Source organism: Teleopsis dalmanni, unplaced genomic scaffold, assembly GCF_002237135.1.
Source record: "Teleopsis dalmanni isolate 2A unplaced genomic scaffold, ASM223713v2 unscaffolded_contig_0483, whole genome shotgun sequence".
In the NCBI taxonomy this organism is placed as follows: Eukaryota; Metazoa; Arthropoda; class Insecta; order Diptera; family Diopsidae; genus Teleopsis; species Teleopsis dalmanni.
Window position 1 is genome coordinate 1 of NW_024031865.1, and position 13,448 is coordinate 13,448.

At 29.2% G+C, this 13,448-nt stretch overlaps 2 protein-coding genes across 2 annotated transcripts; one reads left to right on the plus strand and one right to left on the minus strand.

The window, feature by feature from the left end:
- The first annotated feature begins 1,605 nt into the window (after nt 1–1,605).
- Nucleotides 1,606–6,331, plus strand: LOC119663502 (myotubularin-related protein 9-like). The gene is made up of 8 exons (XM_038073107.1): nt 1,606–2,116; nt 2,185–2,435; nt 2,521–2,758; nt 3,683–3,929; nt 4,041–4,269; nt 5,481–5,893; nt 5,954–6,051; nt 6,132–6,331. Exons 1-8 carry the CDS (start codon nt 1,970–1,972, stop codon nt 6,201–6,203), a joined length of 1,695 nt encoding a protein of 564 aa, XP_037929035.1. The 5' UTR covers nt 1,606–1,969; the 3' UTR covers nt 6,204–6,331.
- An 822-nt stretch (nt 6,332–7,153) lies between these two features.
- Nucleotides 7,154–10,094, minus strand: LOC119663501 (ATP-binding cassette sub-family E member 1-like). Its single transcript, XM_038073106.1, has 7 exons — nt 9,988–10,094; nt 9,473–9,686; nt 8,795–9,405; nt 8,538–8,733; nt 7,964–8,484; nt 7,667–7,901; nt 7,154–7,421 (listed from the first exon to the last, which is right to left on the minus strand). Exons 2-7 carry the CDS (start codon nt 9,683–9,685, stop codon nt 7,365–7,367), a joined length of 1,833 nt encoding a protein of 610 aa, XP_037929034.1. The 5' UTR covers nt 9,686; nt 9,988–10,094; the 3' UTR covers nt 7,154–7,364.
- Nucleotides 10,095–13,448: the final 3,354 nt, after the last annotated feature.

Below are 13,448 nucleotides of genomic sequence, written 5' to 3' on the forward strand. Positions count from 1 at the left end.
TATAAACATTTTATTAAATTGAATTTTTCATAATTACTTGTTTTTAACGTTAATCGCATATCTCGAAGTGGATGGGAAAAAAGCTTTCGAGCACATTTAATGCCAGCATTACCGGTTTATCAGTTAACTGTGATATTAAATACATAATGATTAAGTGGTTAGTATGTATTATAATAAACTATTTATATATTTATTAATCAATTAATTAATTTGATTTATACATTTTATTTTATATACTGCACGCCAATATTATTAATTTTTGTCGATAACTTAAATGTTTTAATACGGCATTTTCATTGGCCGAAAAAGGCCAATGAAAATGAGAAGGGAATGGCTCATTCTTGCATACAAAATTTCAAGCACGAATGAGCCATTGCATCACATTCTGTATGAATGCGTCCCAACGATGTTTGCAAGCGTTCCAAATATGTTCCAAATGCAATGGAATACATTGAACATACCCTAAATAAAAGCTTTTCATGGCATTATGACAGCTTGAGAAAGCTGTTTTTGACATATTTACAAAAAAAGGTAAACAAATATTTGATGGTAGCACTTCCTTGAAAACGATGCACCTCTTTTTAAAACTTCTACTTCCCAAAAAGTAATTAATCGAAGTAAAAAATATGTTTTAAGTTTATATGGTAAGGATTGAAGGCATATTTAACCTTCATGCAACAGTTTTTTCAAATCAACAGGCAAATTGAAAAATCAGCTGTTTGAAATGAGAACAAACGAATTACAACGAATGTAAACACTTTTAAATGGCTTATTCAAAATGAGCCATTTTCGGCCAATGTAAACGTCGTATAACTGTGGTCTGTATTAAATACAGAATTATAATATAATACATATTAATAATATAATACATTATTATAATGTAATATATAATAAAAAAAAACACTCAAAACATGTTCTTATTTATACAACAAATTTTTTTCACAACTAAAAAAGAAAAAATGCAAAAGAGCATTATTAATGTAGTTTAAGATATACATAAAAGTGTGAACATAAATTAATATATTTAATTTATAAATTTATAAATATGTTTATAAAGAGGTTTTTCGAACAGTAGTGAACTACAACAATAAAAATTTATTTTTTATATTATTTAAATTAATTGAATTTTTGGCTGACCATACAGCTGTTTCGAGTATTGCCAAATACCCTTCGTCAGTGATCTTGGAAATAATTCATGTATTTAATTATTCGTAAATAATTATATTTGTGACTGCAAGTACCAGGAATCGAACTCGGGTTTATAAATTAACATAATATTATATAAATTAATATATATATATGCATTAATTTTTTAATATAATTTTTTTAAGGAACATATTAAAAATGTATACATTTTAAAATTTTTGATTATATTACACTTAAGTCTTAAAAGACTGACTATAGCATGTTTATCGAAACCAGCGAGCGAGAGTGAGAGAGAGAGCTTTTAATTAGGCACTCGCAACATACGTTGCATTAGGAAATGTCAAAAATCAAAGCTTTTCAGTCAAAACAAAAGAAAATTTCAGCTGCATTCGTTGTTATCATAAAATTAAATGAAAATAAAATATTTTAGCAAAACATATGCAGCAAATGATAATACAATTATATATATTCCATTTGGTGCTGTGTTGAATAAAATAAAAAACTAAATGGAAGATGTTTTGCAAAGTTGTTAGTATTTAAGCTGCCAATTAAGAACTCAAAGTCAACTAAGAGGTTTGCGGTTAACTACACGACCCACCGCCCACAGTGCACCCTTGGAGTATAATAAAAATGGGAAAAAAAGTTATTAATAATTAAAAACAAAATTAAAAGAGTGGCAACTAAGAGCAGCGCTACACAGCTAATTGCCTGTGTGCGCCAATTTGTTCCGCTCGATTTCTTGTCAACTGAGTGGGTGGCGGTGAACAAACAGAAGTGAAAAAAATTCAGTTGACCTGTTAAATTCGTTGAAGTGGAAATTGACATGGAATTTGCAGATCTGATTAAAACACCAAAATTGGATGGTGTGTTCTTACATGACCATACGCATGCAACAGTCGAAGGTACGCTTTGTATAACCGGTCATCATTTGTTACTCAGTGCGAGGCAGGAAAACAGTCAAGAACTATGGGTGAGTCAAATTGTGTTCCTGTATACTTTTTGAATAATTTAATTAAAAAACGCCCCTCTATTTTATAGTTACTGCATAAAAATATCGACTGCGTTGAAAAAAAACCTTTTGTAGTACAAAACATAATAATAGGTGGCCTTATCACCTTAAAGTGCAAAGATTTACGCATTATTTCTTTGGAAATAAAATTTGCTAAAGAATATTACAATGTGGCGGCATCGCTGGAGGCACTCTCTGCATTGCACAACGCCGAAATGGAGTACCCTTTCTTCTATAGACCAATGTACGCGATATTAGAAGATGGTTATACTATGTTCAGGTAACTGTTGCTATAGTCAATAATTTCATTTTTTCATAATTGCTTTTTTGTTTTTAATTTTCTTTTTTGATGTGCCTGGGTATAGACCGGAACTAGAGTTTGCCAAACTAATATCCGTCAACAATGCCAATAATACAAATGGCATTGACAACGGTGGCTGTGAGTGGCGTATTTCCAATGTCAACAAAGACTTCAGTGTTTGCAAAAGTTATGGCATGACACTGATTGTACCAAAATCAATTACCGACGAACAAATAGTGCAATCATCTATGTTCAGAGATGGCGGACGATTTCCTGTGCTTAGCTACAGACATGACAATGGGGTAAGTGTATACAATGCACTTGCGCCAATATTGATTTATGTAGGTTTGTGCATAAATGTTTTTAAATTATTGGTGTGCATAGCGTCGAAAGGAAAATTGCACTTTAAGGACTAAGGTGGCTTGTGCCAATAATTATTTCTGTTGGTTTATTGATACGGTAAAAAACGAGTAATGGTGTAATGTAATGGTGTAAGAAATAATCTTTAACTGTTAAAGCAATAATAGTAGGTATATATAGGTTTGCATACCAGACAACCTGTTGCTACTTGTTAGTCGTTTCCGGCAAATAATGCATAGATATTAATAAATAGATTAATGTGTATGTGGTTTTAAATCAATTTGTGACGCCGTATATAAAATGATGACTGCAAGGTATACGTACGAATTCATTCGTCTGTATAGTGGACCAAGTGTCATTCACCTTTCCTATCAAAATCTCGAAATGTATAGCATTACCATATCCTCTAACTCTATAAGAGCATATTATACTTAAGTAATAATAATTAAAGCAAAAATATAAGTCTTCTTTGAGCAGTGTATGCTGTGTTTAGTTTAATAGTCCTGTTTGTATCCTTTTACCCAAAGATTAAATATTCCTTAATTGCTAAATAAATTTTAAAGGAACACATAAAAGTAATGGATATTATAATATTTCAAGTATATCCACTAGTCGAATTTATTCAGTATTTTTGGGTCAATAGCAATTAAAAAAATTTAATTCTAAATTAGAAAGATATATGTTATGTATAATATATATTAATTTAAATAAATCAGATATATTAAATATCTACGACTACTTTATTCGGCTGAATTTTTACCCAAAAATACTTCATACATCCGATACATGGATTTGCTTAAATTACTATATGTTTTATATATATGTCTTTCTAAATTCAAAAAGATAATCAATATTATTATTTGCAGGCCACTCTGATGCGTAGTGCTCAACCAATTTCAATACAGGGAATAAAACGTTGTCGAGCTGATGAAGCAATTTTAAATGTAGTTTTAGGACGTAGTAAAAAAGGTTTTATAGTAGATACTTGGGGAAAAGGAAAATCAAATACCGAAACCGATCAACATTATTCACAATGGAAGAAGGTAAATCGAGCCATCGGTAATGTGTCTTCACCTTCAGCAATATTAGATAGTTTTGTTAAATTAATAGAAGGTATGTTATTCGAAAACTTTTTAAATATATATATTTCCATATCCATATTTACTATAATGTATATTAAAATAATTTAAATGTATTATAATATTTTTATTTCCCACAACATAGCTTGTAATGATGTAAATTGCTCACCGGATAAATGGTTATCACGCCTTGAAAGTAGTGGTTGGTTAACTTTGGTGTTAAACTCATTGAATGCCGCTTGTGTTGTTGCACAATGTCTGGACCAAGAGGGTAGCCCTGTACTGGTACACGGTGCCAAAGGTTTTGATTCAACATTAATTGTAACATCATTAGTACAAATTATACTAAATCCTGACTGCCGTACTGTAAGAGGGTAAGTTCAATATTTTAAAATTATATTTGATACATTTATGTTTTGTATAATGTACGAATATAACCACTTAGTTGACTCAGTCTAGCGTCCTCTATTATTTTCGCACTGATGCCAGTTAGAAATATTAAAGTATTATAGATTACCCAGTATTTGACCTTTCTGCTGTTAAGAAAGTCACATTTTTCTGCGATTTCGTTTTTATATTAACTTTTTAACTAATTTTTTGACTGAAACGATATCCTCTAACAGAACCTAGCCGACGAAGTCATTAGATCTTTGTTCGTTGTATTTCAATGTCATAGTACAATTCATACTGCTCATTGTTTCATAAAGAACGTAGATGCAATCAAATATCTTGATAAAAATCTTGTGTCAAAAACTTCTAAGGATCATTTTAACGTAATCTTTATTGCAAGAGACATTGAACAATTACAAAATACGAATACATGCGTTATGGCTCCAATAGCAGCCAGATCTGCGTCGAAGAGCCACTCGTCTAATTTAACTATCAAGTGCTGTTTAACATTTGCAGCAGATCTTCGCGGATTACATCAACATAAACTATAGAAGCTTTAAGAAATGGATTAGATAGCGGATATGTGAGAGGAATAGCTATTGTGAGAGGAATAGCTATTAAAGAAATTAATACTTCAATCAAGGCTGTGAAATTTTGCCAAGTCTGGTGTAATCCCTGTTGAGACTAGTAAGCAGCGCCTAAGTCGTAGTTGGCATGTGGCACCGCGACATAGACTCTGTAACCGCTGTACTCCATCGTCCATGATTCTGCGCTATGTATTAGGATGACGAAATAATCGACTTGCAGACAGTTTCTTTTGGAATTCTAACCCATGTATATTTTAATTCCTTCCATGTTATCCATTCTAAGATCTCTATACATCTGTACACTCTACATAAACTTGTACGATTGTTCCATAATGGAACAATCGTGTCTTAATCCAGCTCTAAAGCTATTCATTTTTAAAAACGATCAAGTGTCATTTACCCAATTTATAAGGGACCCAAAGGAAGGTTATTTGTCTAGATTACAATAAGAACTTGTTTGGAATTATGATCATCAAAAGAGGAATCAATTCTCAATTGCTTTGCATAGTAATTAGTTTTAGTAACATTTAACATAAACACAGGCACATGTATTTATAAAACATATCTATTTTGTCAATATTGGAGAATTTATTTTTTTTTTATTCCAGCCTGCAAGCACTAATAGAACGTGAATGGATACAAGCTGGTCATCCGTTTGCTTCAAGACATCGGTATTCCTGCTACACACCACAGCAGAATCGACCTAAAAATTCTGGTGCTACATTTACGCTTTTCCTAGACTGCATCTATCAATTGTATATGCAGTTTCCATGCAGTTTTGAGTTCAGTACGCAAATGTTAATACTGCTCTTCGAACATAGTTACTTCTCACAATATGGAACATTTCTATGTGATTCGGAGAAGGAAAGATTTGAATTGCGTGTCAATGCACGTACTACAAGCTTATGGTCGTATCTGAATAGACCTGATGTGCTCAAAAACCTGTTGAACCCACTTTATGAACCTAATTCAAATGTAATATGGCCTTCAGTAGCACCGATTAGTCTGGAACTATGGAATGGTAATAAGTGGATTTGTTATTAATGTTATCTTTATCTTTGAAATCTTGACTTCATTTTAGAATTGTACTTGCGTTGGATTGTTGATCAGAAACACAGCTCCACTGCAATTGCACAAATACAAGATTTGGTGACATTGGAAAAGGAGTTGCGCACAAAGGTAAATATTGTATTGTAAATGTTGTATTGTTTTTTTGTTTTCTTACATAGCTAATAATAAATACTTTTTATGCTACTTAGGCACTTAAACTACGCAAACATGTTACCGACTTAAGCAATGAAATTCTAGAGCTTATGAATGTTGAATCCTAAACTTGGTCAAACTATTTCTAAGAGAGTTGACATCTTTAACGCTTTTCTACTCCAATACTACGCCGTCACATTCTTTGTGTAATATTTAATATTTTTTAATGTATTGAAATATGTGTGTTTTTAATTATAAGTATTTTTTTACGAAATTAGTTTAAATAATTTTATTCTTAAAAGCTCTCTAATCTGCTGAAAAAAAACTAATAAATTGAGTCAATTTTTTGACGCAATTAAATAATCATGTATGTGTAATAATTTTTAATATTGAAATGAGTTTTAATGCGTAAACATTTTTTAACTATACAAAATAGAATACTTAAAACAATTGCAATCTTGAATTAATTATATATTCTAAAAAAGAAAAACTAAGAACAAAATATAAACTGTAAGTTTATAAATCTGCCTTTTTAGATAAACATACTAATTATGTGTGTTTAATCATGAAATTAAAGTATTTAAGCTTATGATTATTAAAAATTGAGGTTTAATTCGTAATAAGAAAATAAAAGAATTTATGTAATTGCTAAAAACTTTTTAACATTTTGAAATTATTTGTTGTAAAAAAAGATATACATATATATAAATAATTCTTCATAAATAATTATGAAGAATGCAGAAATCAAATTAAAATTTGTACACAATGTGAAGGGAAAAAATATATTATATTAAAAATTGTTTTCTGCATATTTACTTATTTTTAATCAAAATACAAGTTATATTATCGATTTGAAAAGAAATATATGCCACAAATTTCGTTGTGCACAATATATTATATAGTTTATTTTATACTTCTTTATAAAGTTTGTATTTTATATGTTGATTTTTATAATAAAACATTTTAAATTACAAAATTAATTTTGTAACTATAAATTTATATTACCTTATGTAAAGAAATAAAACAATTCAATTTGTCTTTGTATCAAATTAAATAAAAAATTATATTTAACTATTGTTTTGATTGAATTTTTTCTATTGAAAATGTACAATATTTTTTTTACATAATCTAATTTAATATTTCAATTTATATAACAGAAATAAAAATGTAAAATAATTTATAAACATACAAAGCACATAATATTAATATATAAAATTACAAAATGTGTAAAACAGTTTATATATTATATATTTGAAAAAATAAAATAAAATTAAAAATACCAATATCTTTTAATTAGCATCATCTTCCAAGAAGAAAAATTGACCGGAACGTTTTTGTTCAGTGTCCTGAAAATAACATTAAAAATATTAAAAATTATATACAACAAAAATAAATTAAATACAAAACAAAAAAGAAAAAAAATTATACACAAAAAAAATTTAAATAAAAACAAAATTATATGCAAAAAAGAAAAAATAAATACAAAACAAAAAAATTATACACATTAAAAAATAGTATACAAAAAAAATTATATAAAAAACAACATAATACACATTAATAATAATTATTATTATTCTCCCATTGAACTTACCTTAACGGAATTATTTTTATTGATACGTGGTCTAAAGTTATTTGGATCTCTGCGGAAAGTAATGCCCAACAATTCAAGGAAGCGATTCATGCCATTAAGTAGTGATTGTGGTGAAAAAGCGGTTGTATTGATCGAAGGTTGACCTTCTAGCACAATTACACGATCAGCAAGATATGTGGCCATAATGAAATCGTGCTCCACCACGAAACCAGTACGTTTCGCATGTAGAATGTAACTAAATATATATTAAAAAATGTATTTTAAATTATAATTCATATTAAAGAAAAAACTGCATACCGTTTTATAACTTTTGCGGCAACTAGACGCTGTTCAGAATCCAAATAAGCTGAAGGTTCATCAATCAAATAGACATCAGCAGGTTTACCTAAGCACAAAACTAATGCAACACGCTGCAATTCACCACCAGATAAATTCTGTACTTCTTGGTCCATAATTTCCTCAATTTTCATAGGTTTCATTACATCAGCAATGAATTGTGGATGCACATAAGCATCGCGTATTTTTTCATGCAATAAATGTCGTACAAGATTTAAGAACTTTGGTGAAATTTTCTGTGGTTTATAGGAGATATTTAAAACGGGCAATTCAGTACCAGCATCAGGTTGTAAATTGCCAGCAAGCATACGTATAAATGTTGTTTTTCCGGTACCATTTTCACCCAATAATACCAAAATTTCAGAATCACTGAAATGTCCCTCTTCAACATGGAGCGTAAATTTACCTAGTGTTTTAGTCATGGCAGGGTAAATATAATGATTCATACGTTTAATTTCTTCTTCAGTAGCAGATTCCGAAACCTATAATAAGAAATTCATTACACACAATAAAAAAAAATTGCATTAATAATCACCTTAAACGTTAGAGATTCAGTACGGAATCTCATATTCTCCGTTGGCACGAAACCATCTAAAAATATATTAATGCCTTCACGCACTGAGAAAGGCATAGTAACGACACCATAACAGCCTGGTACGCCATATAAACAGCATATAAAATCGGATAAATAATCCAAAACTGATAAATCGTGTTCAACTACAATAATAAATCTAAAAGTAAATAATAAAAAAAATTAACAAAATAAAACAATCAACCTAAATATCAACTTACTTAGTTGGATGCAAGAGATGACGTATAGTCAAGGCAGCATTTAAACGCTGTTTAACATCCAAATATGAAGAAGGTTCATCGAACATGAATATATCTCCGTCCTGTATGCACACCATTGCAATAGCAAAACGTTGCAACTCTCCACCAGAAAGTTCCGCTATATTACGATCTCGTATATTCATTAAATCCAACATTTTACATATTTCTTCTTGGTTTTTGCGCTCATCCTTTTTCTCGAGCAAATCAGCTACTGCACCCCTCACAGCTTTTGGAATTTGATCCACATATTGTGGTTTGACTAAAGCTTTTAAATTATCTTCAAGAATTTTTGTGAAATAGTTTTGCAATTCAGAGCCACGGAAGTAGGCAAGAATTTCAGTCCAATCTGGTGGATCGGTGTATCTACCTAAATTAGGCTTTTGCTTGCCAGCAAGAATTTTCAAAGCAGTTGATTTACCAATACCATTTTGACCAACTAGACCTAAAACCTCACCCGGCCTTGGTATAGGCAAACGATGTAACTTAAAGGAATTTTTACCATAACGATGAGTGGTATGTTTTTCCAGATTACTTGGAATATTAATAATAGTAATGGCTTCAAATGGACATTTCTGTAATAATTTTTTTTTGGTAAAATTTATTTATAAAATATAATTTCAATGTTTAAACACCACTTACCTTAACACAAATACCACAACCAATGCACAACTCTTCCGAAAGTGATGCTATTTTCGAAGACGGTCCTACTTCAATACAAAGTTTACCCATTCGTACGACAGGACACGATTTCTTGCACTCCTGGCGACAACGTTTTGGCTTGCACTTGTCATCGCTGACGATAGCAATACGAGTTTGCTTATCAGTTTCCTCAAAATCCTTCTTTCGGGACATCCTATATAGGATTAATATGAAATTTATATTTTTATATATACAGTGAAATGAACATGATTTGAAACACGTTTTGTTCTAGTTTTGAATAATGCATTTATTAATTGACAACAAAGCAAATGACATTCCAAATTCATTGATAATGTAAAAATGTGTGTGTGAAGTGAAAGTATGTATAACCTCAATGTGCACGTTAATTTAGCAATTAAATTGTTGGAATAAATCGATTGTTTACATTAAATTTTGAAGAAATTATATTATGCATTACTTAAACTTGTTTACAATTTATTTTAATAAATTTTTACCTGAAAAATTATTAAAATTATATGAAATATTGTTGGCGAACGCTCCCTGCGTGTCGGCCACGAATATTCAAAGGGAAACGTCAAATGTGTTTTGTTTGTCTGATACCGAATTTAAGAGATTCGAACATAAAAGACAGATATGTTTTCTAAATTAATAATTCATGTATAAATTCAATTGTATTACAGAATAATAAGCAGAAGTAAAAAAACAAAAGTAAATAATTTAAATAAATACTCTTCTTAGTAGCAATTATAGCTAATAGTTTTAGTTTTTAATATTGGTGTTATTTTTTGAAAATCAATATATTTTAATACTAAGAGTATAATAATATATATATGAGATATAATACTTTTGTTGTAGGTAGCTTATCTTAGGCATAATACAAACTAAAATTCATAGAACCTGTTTTTAAATATCTGCACAAACTTTACTTTTTTGTTCTTAGTTTTTAACGGTCTGTTCAAATTATTTAAATATAAATGCTTTGTTGATAATTGTAGTAAACTAGTTGTTTGAATATAGTTTAAATAATATAATTTTATGTATGAAATATTTAGAGTTAATTACCTGAAAACTGTATGTGATTTAGTTTATCCTCGTTTCGGTATGTAGTAGAGTCAACAATTTAAATATATATACAATTAAATTTAGATGTCTTTAAAGTTGAACAGAAATATTTTTTAAATAATTTAATAATTAAAACCGATCCACAAAAAATAAATGTCCGTTTAATTGTTGCTTTCGTAATAATAATTATATTTTCGTGCGATGTTGAGACAGAAGTTAAATTCAAAAAATATCAATAGTTTATTTATTTATATCTCGTTTTATCGATTTTGTTATAAAAGTTATAATTCGTAGTGGAAATTTACATAAATATCGAGATAGTCACGAGATAGATCATCACTTTAGCAATATTCGCTGCAACGACACTTATTAATATGAATTAAATATTTTTTAGTTTGTGCTTTATAACAGCAACTGGTCAGATTTGTCGATTTAAAATGGATTCAGGTATGCATCGATACAGCGTACAATGTTGTGAGTTCACAATAATCTGATCGCTCTAAGCAAGGAATAATTATCAGGGTTTTCTTTGGCTTTAAATTTTAAGTTTATCACTGGTATCTTAACTAAACGAATCAGGGGTAGGTATTCTTGCGAAAAAATGCAATGAATACTGACGTTGTTTCTCTTATTTTTGCACTCTTTTATTTTTTACGGCTGTATTACACAAATTTGACATGTTATAATAATTAATTTTATATATAATAGCTCTATTCACTTGACGCACAAACCACTGAAATACTTTCAAATAACAATATAGTATATTGTTGTGCTGATAATTTTGTTTGTTTGAAAGCAATATTTTTCAAATATTATATATAAATAATTTTTTTTGATTAATTTATATATCATATTTTGTGTAGAAGCTTATAACTGAAAACGAACTTAAAAAAAGTCACTGTTTTTTATATTTTGAACAAATTTAAACTATAAATTTTTATTTATTTTCAAACATTTTTTAATAACATATTATTTTATATATAATTTTTAACTCTAAATTTTTGTGTTATATGCTATTCTTTTTATTTTTACTTTAATATTGCTATACGTAAGTTTAGCTGGTGTAAACGGAAATTTTAATTTTGCTATTATTGTTAATTAAGTTTGATTAATTGTGAAGGAAATATTAATATCGTTTTCAATTACCAAATTTGTGAATTTATAGTAATTTTTTACCCGCGATTTAGTTTTAGTACAATTTTCATTTTTGATTTGTTAATGCCACAAAATGTACAATTACTGTCGATCTGTCAAATTTTGTCTAATTAAACATTTTCAGAGTAATCTAACACATTTTTAGTCGAGTTAGTAGTCATTTATATTTGTCACAAATACGATATCTCTAATAAAACATCTAGATTGTTATAAATTAAACTCGAGTGTTACACATTTTGCTTCAGATTTACCAATCGAAAATTAAAATTGTAGTAAAAGTGCATTAAAAGAGCATCTCGATTGAAAAAATTACCAATTTATTACCAATTATCAATTTATCAATTGAAAACGCCATAAAATTACTCTGAAATTAATACCTTTTTTATGTTATTTGACAATTAATTAATTGGTTAAATTCGAGCAAAATATGACAGATCGTGAGCAAATCCAAATTTGACAATCGAAAACGACATTACAAAATGTTATAATAATAATGTGTTCACATTTGCAATTAGCAAACGTTATTAGCACATATTTTTATTGCTTTTGTTCGGATTTTGTTTTCCTAAAAAAAAATTGCACTTATGACTGGAATCGAAATAAACCGGTATATTTGTACAACTAAACTTTTTTTTAAACTATATTACAAATTATTATAAAAATTAGGAACTTATACCTATTTACAATTTTAGTGTTAAATAACCGACTTTAAGGTCAGTATAAATTAATTTTATTAAAATAAATATTAGCAACATAAAAGCTGAATGTTACAAAACATTTTCGAAGTTCTTTAATTTTTGCCCGATGACGTTTTGACAGCTCGGTCCAGTTTTGTTAACATTTGTGCCAGCAAAACAAGTATGATAGATACGAAAATGACCGAAGATTCTACAAATAATGTAGAAACTGTTGAAAATACAAACGAAGCAGAGCAAACAAATGCTGTCATTGCTGAAACTAATAAAGTGTTTTCGTTAGAAAGTATGATTTGGAAAATATATCTAAAATATGTGTTCCTTGACTTAACCTATAAATTTAACTTGTTTTAGTTGCATTGTAACTTTCACTTGTTTAATATGCAAAGTGCAATACATTTAATACGTATTATTTTTCTTAAATATAGTTTTGCATATGATAAAAAATGCACAACAACAACATGGGCTACGTCATGGAGACTATCAGCGTTACAGAGGCTATTGCACTCGTCGCATACGTCGTTTGCGTAAAACTCTGAAATACCCACAAGGTGATAAGCGACACTTTAAGAAACGTGATGTGACAATTACTCAATTAGCTGGCAAAAATGCTGATGAACGTTATATACATATACCCTTAACAGCAGCTGAACGTTGCTGGGCCTATGGCATGCAACTGAAACAAGAAGCCAACTCAGAGCCACGTAAACGTTTTCATCTCATAAGCAAATTGCGAAAGGCTTGTGTATATGCACTTCAGCTACAAGAATTGTGTACTGTAAGTTTAAATGAAATATTTATTAAATAAAAAGTGTTAAAAATTAGTTAAATTTGCAGTCGGATGTATTTGATGCACGCACGAAATTGGAATGTGAAGCTTATGTAGCTTGGATGAATGGTACTTTGTATTTTGAATTGCAGGAATGGAAAACTGCCGGTGAACATTTAAAACGCGCACAAGTCGTGTATGAGAATTTGGCAAAAGCATTGCCTGAAGAAGAACAAGAATTGTATAATGCCAAACTTAACGAATTTGCACCAAA